The 20,363-nt window shown below is 43.9% G+C and overlaps 1 protein-coding gene across 1 annotated transcript in view; it reads left to right on the top strand.

Moving 5' to 3' along the window:
• mcm3 (minichromosome maintenance complex component 3) overlaps positions 1 to 20,363 on the top strand; it is a 69,231-nt gene that overhangs the window by 7,381 nt on the left and 41,487 nt on the right. Inside the window, exons 4-6 of the mRNA XM_063055395.1 lie at positions 5,483 to 5,613; positions 7,300 to 7,538; positions 16,211 to 16,319. Of these exons, the coding sequence (XP_062911465.1) occupies positions 5,483 to 5,613; positions 7,300 to 7,538; positions 16,211 to 16,319 (479 nt within the window). The remainder of the gene's footprint in view (positions 1 to 5,482; positions 5,614 to 7,299; positions 7,539 to 16,210; positions 16,320 to 20,363) is intronic.

The following is a 20,363-nucleotide window of genomic DNA, read 5'->3' as shown; positions in this document are numbered from 1 at the left end:
GCATCTAAGAAAAGTTTGGATAGCTACATGGAAGGGTGGGCTATGGTCCAGGTCATTGTGACTATACAGAGTGTTGGCCCTGCACTAACTGGGCCTGTTTCTGACTTGACAACCTGCACGGTGAATCTTTCTGATCTGCAGTCTGCCCTGTGGGACATGTATGGAGTCTCTGGAGGTGACCACTTTCCACACTTGTCCTGATGCTTGATGAAGTGCTAGGTTTGCGCTGCATTGATCTTTGAAAAGTTCTGCACAGTGCTTCTGTCAATTGGTGTCCTGTTTTTGTTTCCTATGGCTTTTGGCAACTTGGTTCATTGTCAGAAATTGTTCAGTAAATGGGAGGCTGGGAATCAAATTGCCTTGAGTCAAACATAATCTGACTTGGAACACTGCAACATAGTACTGGCTCTTCAGCACACAATTCTAACCTACTCCAAGATCAATCTAACCCACAATCCTCTACATAGATCTCCATTTTCTATTATCCATGTACCTGTCTAAGAGTTTGTCTCCCTAATGTATCTGCCTGCATCACCACCCCAGCAGTGAATTCTGTGCCCCCACCATACTGTTTTTTTTTAAACAAAATCTGGAATCCCTCCCCCCCCCCCACCCCCCATCACCTTAAAATTGTCCCCTCATATTAGTTATTTCCACCTAGGGAAAAAGTCTCTGGCTGTCGACTTAGTCTCTGCTTCTGTCATATTGTACATCTCTATCAAGTCATCTCTCATCCTTCGCTCCAGAGAAAAGCCCTCACTCACAAAACGTATGCTCATAAGTCTCTCATCATCCTGGTACATTTCCACACACCCTCTCTAAAGCTTCCACATCCTTCCTATAATGAGGCGATTATATTAATTTCTTTTAGAATGGCAGAGATTTTTGGTCCATGGATGTCAATGATTTTGTTTTGGCTTTTCACTCTGTTATTGTTGGTTTGTTCCTGAGTTGGATAGATATTTGTGCACACACTGACAACCACGTGGAGTATTCTGGAAGTCAGAGTCAGCTTTGTTTGAAGCACCTAGACAACAGTGAAACATAACGTCAGGCCATTGTATATCGATTACAATGCCGTCACCCTCTCAGTATTAATGACTAAGCTTGTACATCCCTCTGCCACTTCCTCATGGGGAGACCAGAGCCACTACAGATGGTGATAACATCTAAATGCTGTTTCCCTGCCATCATCACATTTCTGAACAGTCCATGAGCGCTGTTATCCTTTATTTATTTCACGATTTATAGTCAGTCAGTACTACAGTATAGAAACAATCCCTTCGCCCCATCCAATCCATGCTGACATTATTCTGACGACTCATTGACCCACAACTGGATCATATTACCACCCCCCCCCATACAACCCCACATCTATGTATCTGTCCAAACCTCTTAAATCTTGGATCCGCCACTTCTGCTGTCTGCTCATTCCACACACCAACCTCTGAGTGAAGACGCTCCCCTTAAACGTTTCACCTTTCGTCCTTAATCTGTAATCTCTCATTCGAGTTTCCCCCAATCTCAGTGGAGAAAACCTGTTTCCATTTACCCTATTTATACCCCTCATAATTTTGTGTACCTCCATCAAATCTCCCCTCGTTCTCCTATGTTGCAGTGAGTGAAGTTGTAACCTGTTCATCGTGGTTTGTAATTTGTTGTGATCTGCGCTGTACTACTGGGTGGTGGGGTGGAGACACGACTATCAAAGAGGTGTAACCACTCCTTCCCTCTGCTGGCCTGCACGTCACCCATGGTCAAGGTGTAGCACCTGCTGATTTCCCTGTTAGGGTCGTGTGGAACCATGGGAGTAGATGGTGGATGGTTGTGTGAGCAGCTGGTGCATACCACAAGTCTGGGTTATGCGACCTCTGAGGCCAGGCAGACAATCTCTGAGAAGTACTGATAATGACTGGGGTCACCCGTTCTGTAAAGACTCTGCCCAGAAGGCAGTGGCAAACCACTTCCATCAGAAAGTTTGCCAAGAATAATCATGGTCATGGGACCATGTTGCAACACAGCGCACAATGATGATGACTGCTGCAAAACAGCAGAATTTCACCACATCAGGTCAGTGATAATAAATCTGATTGGATCGGCGCACTACCCCCGACCACAGTCCCACTGTCTGCAAATGAACTGCAGTTAATCCCCTGGGATTCTGTCAGCACTACCCCAGACCAGGGCTTTCACCACCGAGAAGGGACTGTGCCTGGGAACACTGCTGCCTGTCCTCTCATCCTGACGGCAACAGAACTCTGCTCTTTATTGCATCTAAATCCTGAAAGGTCCCCCCCTAAATGCATTGTGGATAGAGTTGTTCAGGATGTCTCAGTGCCACCCCTTCTTGAGACAAATGGGGATGTTGGCCTTGTGAGTGAAGCTCACACCCTAAAAGCTGAACGACTTGTGTAAGGGGTTTGGGCACGTGCTGTGATTTCATGGCTCCACAAGGGGCTGGTCAACAGCTGCCCCAGGCTGGCTGAATCTTCCAAGAGTCATTCTCTGGAAGGAATTTGAGTGATTAATCATCCGGTGAAATGTTTAACCTTGTTATAAATCTCGGTCCTGGGGTTAGAGGTGTGTTTGTGTGTGGGACGCTGGGAAAGGGGTGTTCTTGTGTTCTTCTGAACAGTGTAAGCAGCAAAAGCTTGGCCTTATTTCTCACATCCCCAGTGCTTATAAAAAGTATTCACCACCCCACCTGGAAGTTTTCATGTTTTGTTGTTTTACAATGACTCAGTGGATTTAATTTGACTTTTTTGACGCTGATCAACAGAAAGGACATTTCTGTGTCAAAGTGAGAACAAATTGGTATAAATTTATTACATTTATTAAACACAAAATAATTGATTCCAGAATTACTTAACTCCCTCAAGTCAGTATTTAATAGATGCACCTTTGGCAGCAATTACAACCTTGAGTCTGTGTGGACAGGTCTCTATCAGCTGCAAATTTTCCCCATTCTTTACAAAACTGCTCAAGCTCTGTCAGATTGCATGGGGATCATGAGTGAACAGCCCTTTTTCAGTCCAGTCACATTCTCAATTGGCTTGAGGTCTGGACTCTGACGGCCACTCCAAGTCATTAACTTTGTTTTTAAAACATTCCTGTATAGCTTTGGTTTTATGCTTAGGATCATTGTCTTGCTGGAAAACAGATTAGTGGCAGTTCTCTTGCAGACTGTATCAGGTTTTCCTCCAGGACTTCCCTGTATATTGCTGCTTTCATTTTACCCTCTACATTCACAAGCCATCCAGGGTCTGCTGCAGTAAAGCATCCCCACAGCATGATGCATGATGCAGCCACCGCTTGACAGTAGGAATGGTGAGCTTTTGATGTGTGGTCTTTGGCTTATGCCAAACATAGCATTTAGTCTAACCAAAAAGCTCAATTTTGGTTTCATCTGACTATAGAATCTTACAGCTGACTTCAGAGTCTCCCATATGCCTTCCGACATACTCTAGCTGAGATTTCATGTTAGTTTTTTTTCAACAGTGGCTTTCTCTTTGCCACTCTCCCATAAATCTGCTACTGATGAAGCACTTGGGCAACAGTTGTTGTATGTGCAGTCTCTCCCGTCTCAGCACTGAGGCTTGTAACTCCTCCAGAGTTGTCATAGATCTCTTGGCCTCCCTCACTAGTCCCCATCATGCACGGCCTCTCAGGCTTTGAGGACAACCTGCTCCAGGCAGATTTACAGCGATGCCACGTTCTTTCCATTTCTTGATGATTAACTTAACTATACTCCCAGGGATATTCAGTGACTTTGAAATTTTATTGGATCCATCTCCTGACTGGAGCTTTTTAATAACCTTTTCGCAGAATTGCGTGAAGTGTTATTTTGTCTTCATGGTGTAGTTTTTCCCAGGATACTGACTCACCAGCAGTTGGACCTTGCAAGTGTATTTTTACTACAGTCAATTGAAACACTAACTTGCACACGGTGATCTCCATTTAACTGATTATGTGACTTTTAAAACCATTTGGCTGCACCAGTGGTGATTTTGTATGTTGTATTAAAGGGAGTGAATATTTGTGCAATCAATTATTTTGTTTTGTGTTTCTAATTAATTTAGATAACTTTGTAGAGATCTGTTTTCACTTTGGCACGGAAGAGTCTTTTTCTGTTGATCAGTGTCAAAAAAAAGCCAAATTAAATCCATTATGATTCAATGTTGTAAAACAATAAAACATGAAACTTGGGGGAAGTACTTTTTATAGACACTGTACATTGAAACATACAGTGAAATGCATGAACAACCAACATAGTCCCAGGATGAGCTGGGAGCAGCCTGCCAGTATTGCCACACTTGCAACACCAATGTAGCATGCCCACAACTAACCCTAATCCATACAGGTTTGGAATATAGGAGGAAACCAAAGCTTACTTGCACGTTACCCTTCCTGGGGCATAGGTCGCCAACAGCAGCTTGCCATAGTCCTCTGTGTAAGGGGTGTCAGGGAGGGGTAGCACCTCTGGTGGGGGAACATGTCGCGTCCTTTTCAGGGCGGTTAGTCCACCTTTGGTCCCCACCTGGCACTCAGCTCTCACCTGTGGCTCCCCGTAGCTGTTTGCATGCGACAGCGGCCACACCCCGGGCAACGGCTTCGACAAGTCGGTTAAACCAGGTGAGGATAGCCGACGGGTCTCAAACGCTCGGTGAGATAGGGAGTTGTCTATCCCAGCATGTGAAGACAGACTCCGGCGGATTGAGCGGACGAGACCAATGGAAGGTCCAACGGTCAAGAAGGCAGTCTCTGCAAGCGTCGTGGAACGCGTAGAGCAGGACAAGACACAGAAGACGTCCTGGTCATCCACTGCACCTAGTCCCATCTCCAGCCATCTCGACTCTTGTCTTGCCACTGGATCCAGATGGGAATTGGGAAGAGAGAGTGAGGCTGACACTGCGCAACTCTCCCTCACTTAAATCCAAATCAAGCGCTAGTCTTGACATCATCTAATGGTGTCGAGGTCTTCATCGACGATGACGATGGACAAAGAAAGAAAGAAGTAGTCCTCTGTCCTGGGCCAGTCTTTCAAGTTATCTCATCTTCTCCTTCCTATCCCAGGGAGACTTCTTTTGAGGTTCTGTGACAGTAAGTTTTCACTGGATGCATTTGCCAGCCCATGCCCAACACCCCTCCTCTCGAGGCCAGGCTTGGGACCATCCATCGTGGAGTTGGAGATCAGAGCATCTGGCAGAAACCCGCACGGGCACAGTGAGAGCATAGACAGCGGCAATATCGTTGTGCTTTTTCATTTGCTTTTTTAACATGTACTATAAATTTATAGTTTTTATTATGTATGACAGTGTACTGCTGCAAAGCAACAGGTTTTGTGATGTATGCTGGTGATAGTAAACCTGATTGAGTCCCTCAGTACATCCTTAAGTTGTGCCGGTTGTTCACGAAAACCATGTGTTTCATGGTTTGTGTCTGATGAATCAATGGATCTAAGCCTGTTTTGTATCCTGCGTAGGTTCACTGGTACGTCCGAAAGTTGTTCGAAGTGTCCACTATTGTCCTGCCACAAAGAAAACCATTGAACGCAAGTACACGGACATGACTTCTCTGGAAGCTTTCCCTTCCAGTGCCATCTACCCAACAAAGGTGAGGCTGCTGATGTCCAGTGAGCAGGGGTTGTCCTGTTTCCATCTGAGCTACTGCTTTTCCATTTCCCCTTCAGAGTTGGAAATGAAGTAACATTTCAGGCACCCATCACTTTTTTTTAAAAAAGAACAAACTGTACCTCTGACCTTCCCGACATGTTTTCCTCCAGTCACCTTGAAATTATGTCCCCTCCTATTCACCATTCGAGAAACACAGAACAGTCTAGCTCCTTCACCCACAATGTTGTGCTGGGGCTTTAACCTACTTCAAGATCAGTCCAAACTTTGTCTCATGCATGGCCCTCCATCTTTCTATCATCCGTGAACATCTGTAATGTCTCTACCAACCTCCCCCATGCCCCCAGCAGTGGGTTCCACGCACCCACCACTCTCTGTGTAAAACCTACCTCTGACATCCCCTCTATACTTTCCTCAGAACACAATGAAAATTGTATTCAAATGTTGCATAGCGCATCTTGGATGCAGGCTTACGTTGGGGTATCTTTGTTCTCTCCTTCAAGAGTAATTGAGCCTTTCTGTTGTGTGAGCTGTCCGTTGACCTTGTTCCACGGTGCAGAGCTTCTTTCTGATGTTGTGATTCTGATCTTGCTTGGCACTTCTGGCACAGAGTTTCAGGTGGAACTGGCTGGCATGGAAGCCTTGATCCATTTCCCTCCACCGATGCTGCATGACCTGCTGAGCTCATGCAGCATCTAGATTTGAAAGTCAGGTTGTTCTACCATGTTGGTTGGAGTCACTGTTATAGAATAGTATGATTAAGTGTTCTTATTGAGTCATGTTGGTAATTATGCATGCTGGGCTACTTGCAGTGTTGGGGCAACGAAGCAGGCCCACCAAATTGAAAAACACGCAGTTGAAAACGTGCTAAAAGAAAGTGCATCTGCGTGCAAGAGGCCCAGTTGATTCACCACGCATTCAATCAGCTGCATGCACAACACGTTCTCACAGTCAGATATGGTACATCCATGGCTTCTGAGAGAATATTGGAGACAAATTCAACACCCAGTTAGACTTCTGATGAGGAATTGTACGACTTCTGATCTGTTGCAGAAGGAAGGAGAGTACCCCAACTTTTTTTTTAAAAGTGTACATAGATTTGGCATGTCACCTGAAAACTTCACAAACTTCGAAAATGCGCAGTAGAGAGCAGCCTGACTGGTTGCATTATGGCCTGGTATGGAAGAGTCCACAAAGAGTGATGGATTCAGGCTAATCAATCACAGAAAGGGCTCCCCCCGACACTGAGTGCATTTACCAGGAGCACTGTAGCGTCTGTCAAGAACCCCCACCATCCAGGCCATACTTCCCGCTGCTGCCATTGGGCAGGAGGTACAGGAGCCTTGGGTCGCACACCACCAGCTTCAGGCACAGTTATTAGCCTGAACCAACCTGGGTAACTTCACTCCCCTCAACTCGCATCCTACAGACTCACCTTCAAGGACTCTGCAACTCGTGTTCTCAATATTATTTATTTTCTTTTGTTTAACTTCATTACTTGTACAATTTGTCCTCTTTTCCATTTTGTATGTCTGTCAGTCTGTTTATGTACAGTTTTTCAGAAATTTATTTTATTTTCCTGTAAATACCTGCAAGAAGTTGAATCTCTGGATAGTACGTGGTGACACGTATGTACTTTGATAATTTACTTTGGCTTTAACCTGTCTAGGACGAGGAGAATAATCCCCTTGAGACAGAGTTTGGGCTGTCTTCGTACAAAGACCACCAGACCATCACCATTCAGGAGATGCCGGAGAAGGCTCCCGCTGGACAGCTGCCTCGCTCTGTTGACATCATCCTGGACAACGACCTGGTGGATGTGGTCAAGCCGGGTGACCGGGTGCAGGTGGTAGGTACCTACCGCTGCCTGCCAGGCAAGAAGAATGGTTACACCTCTGGCACGTTCAGGTAAGGCAGCATTAATGCTTCAGTCACCACCAGGGGGAACAGCTTGCCCTCGGTAGTCAGCGTTCTTAGAAAATACATCACACAAACAAACGCATTTCCCTGGGTGTGGTGTCAGAAGCATAAGTTTCGTTAAGGGTGAGAGGAAGGCATTCTAAAGAAGATTACAGGAGAGCATTTTTGTTTGACACTGAGTAGATATAGAACAATATAACAGAATACAAATTCTTCAGCAATCAGGTTAAAATCAAAATCAGGTTACTATCTCCGGCATGTGTTGTGAAATTTATCAGCTGTGCAGCAGCAGTGCAATGCAAAATAAATATAGAAAATCAGAACTGAATTGCAGTAAGGAGCTATATATATTAAATAGTTAAGTTAAGATGTCTCTGAGGCCTCCGGTCAGGTTTGACCATGAGTGTTGTCTTCTAGCTGTGTAGATACGCAAGCCAGGGCAGTACAGTAGGGGAGCAAGCTGGTGCCCATGTCCCCCTCTCCACCCAAAGGAACGGCAGAGACCGATACAGTTTGGCACCAACAGCGTTGAAGGAGTTGCCAGTCAGCATTGAACTCAATGTAGGACTGCCCTAGGAGCTCCAGCTATGGGTTTTTCCCTCTGGGATTACTCCTGAAACCTTCCCCATGAGTGAGTATAGCCGCTTTGATTTGAGATCAGGGTTTTCCTTCTAAATGAGTTGCCAATCAAGGCTGACGAGCCCCGATTACCCAAAGCGGCTGGTTTTAAGGTGCCAGTAATCTGCCTTTGCTTCCTTTCTTGTGAGTAGAAACAGGTGAAAGCCAGGAGCTGGACTTGGTTGTCGGAGGCTATCTGAGGTACACACAATTGGGAGCGTTAAATAGGTAGTGGGAAGTTGTCCCATTATCACCCCTGGCAATAACAACCTTAAGGAACCTTATATTAAGATAAATAGTGCAAAAACGGAAATTATAAACAAAGTGTTCATGGATTCACTGTCCATTCAGAAATCGGATGGCAGAGGGGGGAAAAAAGCTGTTCCTGAATTGCTAAGTGTGTGCCTTCAGGCTCCTGTAACACCTTCCGAATGGTAGCAATAAGAAGAGGGCACATCTTGGGTGGTGGGGGTCCTTAATGATAGAAGCTGCTTTTCTGATACACCGCACCTTGAGGATATCTTGGATCCTGCAGAGGCTGGTACCCGTGATGGAGCTGACTAGTTCTACAACTTTCTGCGGATTACTTCGATCCTGTGTGGTAGCTGCCCCCGTAACCAGGCCAGTGAGAGTGCTCTCCACGGTACCTTGTAGAAGTTTGGGTGTTTTAGATGACAAACCAAACTCCTCAAACTGCTGATGATGTATAGCCACTGTCCTGCCTCCTTTGTAGCTGCATCGATATGTTGGGACCAGGTTAGATCCACTCTCTCCACCTCTGAACTCCTGGTGAGGATTGATTCATGTTCTCACGTCTTACCCTTCCTGAAGTCAACATTCAGCACTTTGGTCTGACTGGCGTTGAGTGCTGAGATACTACTTAACTAGCTGATGTAACTCGTTCCTGTATGACCTCTTGTCTCCATCTGAAATTCTGCCAACAATCGTAATATCAGCAAGTTTCAGGTGTAATATCACTGGTGTTGTGAAATTTGTTTGTGGCAGTAGTACATTGCAGTGCATCACATTGTAAGTGTATTTTTTAAAATTAAATGAAATAGTGCAAAAAGACAAAAAAATGGAGGTAGCAGACATGGGTTCACTGTCTATTCAGATATCTGATGGCAGAGGGGAAGAAGCTATTCCTGAAACATGCAGTGTGTGTCTTCAGGCTCCTGTACCATCTCTCTGGTCTCAATGAGAAGAGGACATGTCCAGGGTGATGGGGTCCTTAATGATGAATGCTGCCTTTTTGAGGCATCGCCTTTTGCTGGGAAGGCCAGTGCTCATGATGGAGCTGGCTGAGCTTACAACTTTGTTTTTCCCAATCTTGTACAATCGCCCCTCCGTACCAGCCAGTAAAAATGCTCTGCAATGCTACACCTGTAAAAACTTGAGTCTTCTCCAATTCCTAATAAAATATAGTCTAGATGACTTTGAAATTTACCTTGGGGTTAGTGTAGATTAAGAAAAGGGTCATTGTAACCTGTTTGGCTGAAGAACGTGACTTGTAGAGTCAGAAAGCTGGCTAGAACCATTGCACGCAGAGACCTGGAATGAATGGTCTTGGAGCCAGAGTGGGGCAACACAGAAACAGCTCCTTTGTGCACCACGTCCACACTGACCCTTTTCATCATCGACACTAACCCCATTTGCTCATATTAGGATGGTACCCTTAGATGCCGTGTGTATTTGAGGTCTAAGTATCTCTGTCCGCACCATTCCATCAGATTTGACATTTCTGGATCAACTCCACTGTACTGAAGTAAGCCTGTGTGTTTAGGATCTTGTGTGTGGTTGAAAGCAACGCAGAATTTCTCTTTGGCTTTGTGAAGTTATGAACCAATGAACTAAAAGCTTGATCTACATGAGCCATATTGGGTATTTATTTAGAGATAAAATGTGGTACAGTCAACGGGCGCGTCTCTCAGTACCCACCTATTCAATCCTAGCCCAGTCACATGACAGTTTACAATGACCAATTAGACAGTGAGAGGGAACAGGCCACCAGAGGAAACCCATACGCTTACGGGAGAACATACAAACAGATCCTGTCGGGATTGAAATCTGAAATCCGATGCTTTTAATAGCGTTGTGTTTCCATGGTACCTGTTAAGCCTCACTGTTCTGCTTCAGTATCATTGAGTTCTCGGGGGTGCAAGTCCATCGTTCTTTGAAAGTGACGACACCAGTAGAATCGGAATCGAGTTTAATATAATAAAAATATATGTTGCAGTAAGAAATATAAAGAATTTAATTTAGTACAAATAAAAACACTAAGCAAAAATAAAAAGATGTGGGTTCCCTCCCCATTCAGAAATCTGATGGCAGAAGGGAAGAAGCTATTCCTGAGACGTTGAGTATCTGTCTTCAGGCTGGCGCACCACCTCCTTGATGGTAGCAACATGAAGAGGGCATGTCCCAAGTGATAGGGGCCTTAATGATGGATGCTGCTGTCTTGAGGAATGCCTTTGGAGGTGTCCTCTGCTGGGGAAGCTAGTGCTCATGATATAACTGTTGCAGCTTTTACTGATCCTATACAGTCGCTCCTCCCAATAAAGATTCTTGCCCATTTAACAGGGACTGAATGGCACAATTTCACCACCCATTGTTATAGTGACACTACATTTCATGGAAAATTTTCTCATGCGTTTAATTACAAGGAAGGCCCTCCAGCAGCCTTATTTTATTAGTGTGAGACGATTTGGTATGTCACCAAAGATTCTACAAATTTTCTACAGATGCACCACATGTACAGCATTCTTACTGGTTGCACCAAGGTCTGGTGTGGAGGATCGGGAAAAAGTTGCAGACAGCTGTAAACACCGCCAGCTCCCCACCAGAGGACACCTTGATACCTTTTGAACACTACACCAATCGTTCAGGGTTCCTATTCGGGACTTTTCATTGCTGCCTGCAAGGAGGAGCCTGAAGACTCAACATTTTAGGAACAGTTTCTTCCCCTCTTCCCCTCTAGATAATAACCCAGGTCTTATTAGGATGCTTAATGTAAAGGAACCCTTAGTGATCATAATATGATTGAATTCATACTGCAGTTTGAGAGGGAGAAGCATAACTCGTGTATCAGTATTGCAATGGAATAAAGAGTATTACAGAGGCATGAGAGAGGAGCTTGCCCAGGTGGATTGGAGGAGGATACTGGTGGGGATGACAGCAGAGCAGAGGTGGCTGAAGTTTCTGTGACTAGTTCACAAGGCACAGGATATGTGTGTCCCACAGAAGTAGTTGTTCTCAAATGGCAGGGCCAGGCAACTATGGCAGATATGGAAGTTAAGGATTCATAAAACGCAAAGTAGCAAAAGTGAGTGGGAAGTTGGATGATTGGGAAACTGTTAAAATCCTAAAAAAAAGCAACTAAAAAAGCTGTAAGAAGGGAAAAGATGAAATATGAGGGCAGACTAGCCAATAATATAGAGCAGGATACAAAGTTTTTTTTCATTTATATAAAGAGTAAAAAAGGTGAGAGTTGATACTGGGAAATGATGTTGGTGAAGTAGTAATGGAGGACAAAGAATGAACTTAATGGGTAGTTTTGCATCTGTCTTCACTGTGGAAGACACTAGTAGTGTGCCAGAGGTCCGTGAGTGTCATTGCTATTGCAAAGAAAAGTGTGAGGCAAACTGAAAGGCCTTGAGGTGGATAAGTCACCTGGACCAGATGGACTACATCCCAGAGTCCTGAGGGAGGATGCTGAAGTGATAACGGATGCATTAGTTATGATCTTTCAAGAATCACTTGATTCTGGCATGGTCCTGCAGGACTGGAAGGTTGCAAATGCCTTTAAGAAGGGAAGAAGGCAATAGAAAGATAATTATAAGCCAGTTAGCGTATAACCCCTGGTTGGGAAAGTGTTGGAGTCTATTATTAAGGATGAGGTTTCGGGGTACTTGGCAACTAATGATAAAACAAGTCAAAGTCAGCATGGTTTCTGTAAAAGGAAACCTTGCCTGACAAATCTGTTAAGAGTTGTTGGAGAAAGTAGCAAACAGGGTGGACAAAGGAGAGGTAGTGGACATCATTTACTTGGATTTTCAGAAGGCACTTGATAAAGTGCCACACATGAGGCTGCTTAACAAGATATAATCCTCTGGCATTACAGGAAAGATACTGGTATGGATAGTAGAATGGCTGATAGGTAGGAATCAGTGGGAATAAAAGGGGCTCTCTCTGTTTGGCTGCCCTGACTAGTGGTGTTCCTCAGGAGTCGGTATTGGGACCACTACTCACATTCGGTGATTTAGATAATGGCATGTTTGCGGGTGATACAAAGATAGATGGAGGGGTAGTTAGTGCTGAGGAAAGCAATGTGATTGCAGAAAGACTTGGACAAATTGGAAGAATAGGCAAAAAAGTGGCAGTTAGAATACAGTGGGCAATGTATGATGCATTTTGATTAAAGGAACAACATGGACAGGAAAGAAATGGAGGGTTATGGGCTGAGTGCAGGTCGGGGGGACGAGGTAAAAGTAAGAGTTCGGCACAGTCTAGAAGGGCCGAGATTGTTATATTACTATTTATTATTTATGGTACAACTGTAACGAAAACCAATTTCCCCTGGGATCAATAAAGTATGACTATATGGTTATAATGATGCATTTTGATTAAAGGAGCAATGGTGTGGGCTATTATCTGAATGAGAAGGTTCAAACATCAGCGGTGCAGAGACTTGGGAGGCCTCGGCCAAGACTCCCAGAAGGTAATTTACAGGTTGACTCTGTGGTCAGCCTGTACTCTCTGGAATAGAAACATAGAAACATAGAAAATAGGTGCAGGAGTAGGCCATTCGGCCCTTCGAGCCTGCACCGCCATTTATTATGATCATGGCTGATCATCCAACTCAGAACCCCGCCCCAGCCTTCCCTCCATACCCCCTGACCCCTGTAGCCACAAGGGCCATATCCAACTCCCTCTTAAACATAGCCAATGAATTGGCCTCAACAGTTTCCTGTGGCAGAGAATTCCACAGATTCACCACTGTCTGTGTGAAGAAGTTTTTCCTAATCTCGGTCCTAAAAGGCTTCCCCTCTATCCTCAAACTGTGACCCCTCGTTCTGGACTTCCCCAACATCGGGAACAATCTTCCCGCATCTAGCCTGTCCAATCCCTTCAGGATCTTATACGTTTCAATCAGATCCCCCCTCAATCTTCTAAATTCCAACGAGTACAAGCCCAGTTCATCCAGTCTTTCTTCATATGAAAGTCCTGCCATCCCAGGAATCAATCTGGTGAACCTTCTTTGTACTCCCTCTATGGCAAAGATGTCTTTCCTCAGATTAGGGGACCAAAACTGCACACAATACTCCAGGTGTGGTCTCACCAAGGCCTTGTACAACTGCAGTAGTACCTCCCTGCTCCTGTACTCGAATCCTCTCGCTATAAATGCCAGCATACCATTCGCCTTTTTCACCGCCTGCTGTACCTGCATGCCCACTTTCAATGACTGGTGTATAATGACACCCAGGTCTCGTTGCACCTCCCCTTTTCCTAATCGGCCACCATTCAGATAATAATCTGTTTTCCTATTTTTGCCACCAAAGTGGATAACTTCACATTTATCCACATTAAATTGCATCTGCCATGAGTTTGCCCACTCACCCAACCTATCCAAGTCACCCTGCATCCTCTTAGCATCCTCCTCACTGCTAACACTGCCACCCAGCTTCGTGTCATCCGCAAACTTGGAGATGCTGCATTTAATTCCCTCATCCAAGTCATTAATATATATTGTAAACAACTGGGGTCCCAGCACTGAGCCTTGCGGTACCCCACTAGTCACCGCCTGCCATTCTGAAAAGGTCCCGTTTATTCCCACTCTTTTTTCCTGTCTGCTAACCAATTCTCCACCCACACCAATACCTTACCCCCAATACCGTGTGCTTTAAGTTTGCACACTAATCTCCTGTGTGGGACCTTGTCAAAAGCCTTTTGAAAATCCAAATATACCACATCCACTGGTTCTCCCCTATCCACTCTACTCGTTACATCCTCAAAAAATTCTATGAGATTCGTCAGACATGATTTTCCTTTCACAAATCCATGCTGACTTTGTCCGATGATTTCACCGCTTTCCAAATGTGCTGTTATCACATCCTTGATAACTGACTCCAGCAGTTTCCCCACCACCGACGTTTGGCTAACCGGTCTATAATTCCCCGGTTTCTCTCTCCCTCCTTTTTTAAAAAGTGGGGTTACATTAGCCACCCTCCAATCCTCAGGAACTAGTCCAGAATCTAACGAGTTTTGAAAAATTATCACTAATGCATCCACTATTTCTTGGGCTACTTCCTTAAGCACTCTGGGATGCAGACCATCTGGCCCTGGGGATTTATCTGCCTTCAATCCCTTCAATTTACCTAACACCACTTCCCTACTAACATGTATTTCACTCAGTTCCTCCATCTCACTGGACCCTCTGTCCCTTACTATTTCTGGAAGATTATTTATGTCCTCCTTAGTGAAGACAGAACCAAAGTAATTATTCAATTGGTCTGCCATGTCCTTGCTCCCCATAATCAATTCACCTGTTTCTGTCTGTAGGGGACCTACATTTGTCTTTACCAGTCTTTTCCTTTTTACATATCTATAAAAGCTTTTACAGTCTGTTTTTATGTTCCCTGCCAGTTTTCTCTCATAATCTTTTTTCCCCTTCCTAATTAAGCCCTTTGTCCTCCTCTGCTGAACTCTGAATTTCTCCCAGTCCTCAGGTGAGCCACTTTCTCTGGCTAATTTGTATGCTACTTCTTTGGAATTGATACTATCCCTAAATTCTCTTGTCAGCCACGGGTGCACTACCTTCCTTGATTGCCAATCTGGGATGAACAATTGTTGTAGTTCATCCATGCAACCTTTAAATGCTTGCCATTGCATATCCACCATCAATCCTTTAAGTGTCATTTGCCAGTCTATCTTAGCTAATTCACGTCTCATACCTTCAAAGTTACCCCTCTTTAAGTTCAGAACCTTTGTTTCTGAATTAACTATGTCACTCTCCATCTTAATGAAGAATTCCACCATATTATGGTCGCTCTTACCCAAGGGGCCTCTCACGACAAGATTGCTAATTAACCCTTCCTCATTGCTCAAAACCCAGTCCAGAATAGCCTGCTCTCTAGTTGGTTCCTCGACATGTTGGTTCAAAAAACCATCCCACATACATTCCAAGAAATCCTCTTCCTCAGCACCTTTACCAATTTGGTTCACCCAATCTACATGTAGATTGAAGTCACCCATTATAACTGCTGTTCCTTTATTGCACACATTTCTAATTTCCTGTTTAATACCATCTCCGACCTCACTACTACTGTTAGGTGGCCTGTACACAACTCCCACCAGCGTCTTCTGCCCCTTAGTGAATTTAGAAGAATGCGGGGATATCTCATTGAAACCTACCAACTGTTGAAACTGGATTGGGTGGATGTGGAGAGGATGTTTCCTATGGTGGAGGTATCCAGAACTAGAGGACACAACCTCAAAACTGAGGGATGACCCTTTAGAACAGAGGAATTTTTTTTAAGCCAAAGAGTCGTAAATCTGTGGAATGCTCTGTCACAGACTGTGGTGGAGTCCAAGTCCGTGGGTATATTTAAGTTGGAAGTTGATCGTTTCCTGATCAGTCAGGGCATCAAAGGATGTGGCAAGAAGGCAGGATCAACCATAGTGGAAAGGTTGGGCAGACGCGATGGGCTGAATGGCCTGATTCTGCTCCTATGTCTTGTGGTCTTATCAGACGTTTGAATGGATAATGAATGCAACACTACCTCAATACTTTTGCTCTTTCTGTAATATTTTATTAAAAATATATTTCTTAATGTAATTTATAGTACATCTTTTGCACTGTACTATTACTAAAAAGCAACAAGTTTCACGACATATGGCAGTGATTATAAACTGATACTGATTTTGTTTTTAGGTAATTTCTGATTACCTTTGCTCTGTTTGTCATGCTCTGTCAAAGGAAAGCTAATCCTTGCATAATAAGGGGAACGGACCCTGTGTAAGTATGAATGCTTTGTTTTCTTCAGGACGATTCTGATTGCGTGCCATGTCAAGATGATGAGTAAGGAGGTGTCTCCCATGTTTTCTGCAGACGATGTGGCCAAAATAAAGAAATTCAGCAAATCGCGTTCAAAGGTAAGAGGGACTGACGATGGGTGGTGGAGGGGAATTGGTGATGACAAGCATGTACTTTTAATATAATCTCATGAAACAGATGCCCTTCAAACTGCAGAAGGACAGCAGATGTTCCTTAAATGGTAAGAACACGGTGTAACATGAATACTTCAATCCTCAGTTGAATTAATGAGTGAAGCTTAGTAGCCCTCTGGACCCGTGATCATTACCTCACTGTTGTGCTCTTCTTACACTCATTTTAATGTTATTCATAGTATTTTTTCTTGCGCTGTACTGATGCCGCAAAACAAATTTTCACTAAAGCCACAAGGAGATAAGATGAAATATGATGGTAAGCTAGTCAATAATATAAGGGTACAGAAGTTTTAGATATATAAAGAGTAAAAAAGAGGCGAGAGTGCTTATTGATCTGCTGGAAAATGATGTTGGAGGGGCAGTAATGGGAGATAAAGAAATGGTGGACAAACTGAAGTATTTTGTGTCAGCCTTCAGTATGGACGACACTAGCAGAATGCCAGAAATGCGAGTGTGTCAGGGCAGATATTGTTGGTGTTGCTATTTGCAAGAAGGTGCTGAGAAGTCTGAAGGTAGATAAGTCACTTATTCAGATGGACTACATCTACAGGTTCTGAAAAAGGTAGCTGAAGAGATTGTGGAGGCAGTACTAATGATCTTTCAAGAATCAATTGATTTTGAAATAGTTTAGGAACACTGGAAAATTGCAAATCTCTCCACTCTAAGAAGGGAGGGAGGCAGAACCAAGTTAATTGTAGGCAAGTTGCTCTGACCTCTGGCTGGAAAACCATTGGAGTTCATTATTAAGAGTAACGCTTTGGGGTACTTGGAGGTATACGATAAAATAGGCCAAAGTCAGCATTGTTTCCTTATGGGAAAATCTTTATCTGAAAAATCAGCTGGAAATCTTTGAGGAAATAATAGACAGGCTAGATAAAGGAGAATTGGTGGGTCTTTATTTGGATATTCAGAAAGCCTTTGACAAGGTCCGCACAGGGGCTCAATTGTTCATTTATAGTCAGTCAAAAGAACATAGCGTACACTGGATGAATTCCCCTAACTATTGAGGACTAATATACAGTTTTATAGTGCTGTAGTAGTATTGGTAGTATAATTAGTTCTGTATTTCATTTATTTATACGTTACTCAGTTAAAAATTAGTTTTTTAAATACATTTTTTAAATGTTTGCATGGTACTTCAGCTAATTAGGGCAGCCGATTAATTGGGCCAAACTGTACTGATCCCAAATGTGTCCCAATTAACCAGAATCCACTTCACTGGTTCCTGACCAGGTTCATCGTCAACCAAAAATCCCATTGGTTGGTCAGCCATTATTTCTGAAATTGGGCACGTTGGAAATCTGAAGGGAGTACACAAAGAGCAAGAGAGTTGATGCTTAAATTGAAGACCCTTCCTGGGAACTGTAAACGAGAGAATGGAACTTGGCGTTAAGTTGCAGAGAGAGTGGGGGAAAGATGGGGAGCAGGGAGAACACATCTGATGGGTGATCACCATGGTGATGTTCCTTGAAGCTATCGGTCTGTTCTAGAGATTAGCAGCAGAAGAACGAAACAAAGGGACGTGTCAAAATAGTTTTAAACTACTGTGCAGATGTCGACCCATATTAATACAGCTACTCTACTCCTTTTTTGTCAGCCCATCCTCCTTCCTAAATGTTGAATACTCTGGAATATTTAGTTCCCGGCTTTAGTAATATTGTTGCTACGTTCTTGTACTGACAATTAGATCTTAACAGCTACACATTCATAACTGGGTAATTCGCAACTGCATTTAAATATTATCTTTAAATTTGGCTTTTTATCAGTTTCAGTTCTCTGCCTCTGGCTGCTTAGTCATAGAACAATACAGCACAGAAACAAGCTCTTTGGCCCATCTAGTCTGTGACAATCTGTTAATCTGCCTAGTCCCATCGACCTGCTCCTGGACCACAGCCCTCCATACCTCTCCCAACCATTTACCTAATCAGATTTCTCTCAAATGGTGAAATCAAGCCCACATCTGCCACTTGCACTGGCAGCTTGTTGCAAACTCTCACCACCCTCTGAGTAAAGAAGCTTCCCCTTGTGTTTCCCTTAAAATGTTTCACCTTTCACCCTTAACCTATGGCCTCTAGTTCTGGTCTCAAGCAATCTTAATGGAAAGAGCCTGTTTGCATTTACCCTATCTATACCTCATAATTTTCTATTCTTCTGTCAAATCTCCCCTCATTCTCCTGTGTTCTAGAGGGAGTAAATTCTGACCAATTCGATCTTTCCCTGTAACTCAGGTCCTCCAGATCCAGCAATGCCAATATTCTTTTGTTTCGGTATCTATTCTGTTTGTACTTTTCTATTTTCCATTTCTACTTGGTTTCTCTTCCTTCTGGTTTTTTTCATGTCCTTCCCAAGCTGGCTTAACTTTCCCGTGAGGATCTGTAACTGGTCCTGCTTGAGCTCCTCCAACCTGCCCCATTGATGGACCCAAAATGCAGTGTGTTGGGAATCAGAATCATCTTTTAGAGCATCAGCTCAGCCTCTTGTTTAAAAATTCCCAGACAGAGTAATGCCAATATTATTTTGTGTTTTGGTGACATCCATTATAAGACCATAAGACATAGGAGCCATTTGGCCCATTAAGTCTACTCCGCCATTCAATCATGGGTCAATCCAATTCTTCCAGTCATCCCCACTCCCCTGCTTTCACCCCATACCCTTTGATGCCCTGGCTAATCAAGAACCTATCTATCTCTGCTTTAAATACACCCAGTGACATGGCCTCCACAGCCACTCATGGCAACAAATTCCACAGATTTACCCCCCTCTGACTAAAATAATTTTTCCGCATCTCAGCTCTAAAAGGAAGTCCTTCAGTCCTGAAGTTGTGCCCGAGAATCTCCTACCATGGGAAATAACTTTGCCATATCTAATCTGTTCAGGCCTTTTAACATTCGGAATGTTCTATGAGATCCCCCCCCTCATTTTCCTGAACTCCTGGGAATACAGCCCAAGAGCTGCCAGACGTTCCTCACACGGTAACCCTTTCATTTCTGGAATCATTCTTGTGAATCTTCTCTGAACTCTCTCCAATGTCAATATATCCTTTCTAAAATAAGGGCGCAAAACTGCACACAATACTCCAAGTGCCTTATAGTCTCAACATCACATCCCTGCTCTTGTATTCTGTACCTCTAGAAATGAATGCCAGCATTGTATTTGTTTTCTTCACAACCAACTCAACCTGGAGATTAACCTGTAGGGTATCTTGCACAAGGACTCGCAAGTCCCTTTGCATCTCTGCATTTTGAATTCTCTCCCCATCTAAATAATAGTCTGCCAGTTTATTTCTTCCACCAAAGTGCATGACCATACACTTTCCAACATTGTATTTCATTTACCACTTCTATGCCGATTCGCCTAACCTATCTCAGTCTCTCTGCAGGCTCTCTGTTTCCTCAACACTACCTGCTCCACCACCTATCTTTGTATCATCAGCAAATTTACCCACAAATCCATTAATACTGTAGTCCAAATCATTGACGTACATCAGGAATATTCAGTGCTGAAACCTCAGTCAAATTGGGTATTGATGAAGGACAGTATGGAAGTATAGTGGTTAGCGCGATTGCTTTACAGTGAATGCGGCCCAATTCCTGCCACTGTCTGTAAGGAGTTTGTACTTTCTCCCCGTCTCCTCTGGGTGCTCCGGTTTCCTCCCCCAGCCGAAAGATTTAAAAGATTAACAGTGTTTTTTACATGTACATCATGCAGTGAAATGTACCATTTGTGTCAACAGCCAACACAGGCCAAGGATGTGCTCAGGGTAGCCTGCAAGTGTCGCTGTGCTTCTGCACCAGCGCAGCATGCTTACGTTAAGACATTGGAAGAGCAGTTTGTCTTTGGGAATGTGGGAGGAAACCAGGAGATGTATGGGCTTGGATTAGTGAGTTGTGGGCATGCTATACTGGTGTTGGAAGCATGGGGCCCAAGCACATCCTTCGACTTGTTCATGCAAATGATGCATTTCATTGC

The sequence above is a fragment of the Mobula hypostoma genome, chromosome 8 (assembly GCF_963921235.1).
Source record: "Mobula hypostoma chromosome 8, sMobHyp1.1, whole genome shotgun sequence".
Lineage (NCBI taxonomy): Eukaryota > Metazoa > Chordata > Chondrichthyes > Myliobatiformes > Myliobatidae > Mobula > Mobula hypostoma.
The sequence above is the reverse complement of the archived record's forward strand: the minus strand, read 5'-3'. Positions and strand labels throughout refer to the sequence as shown.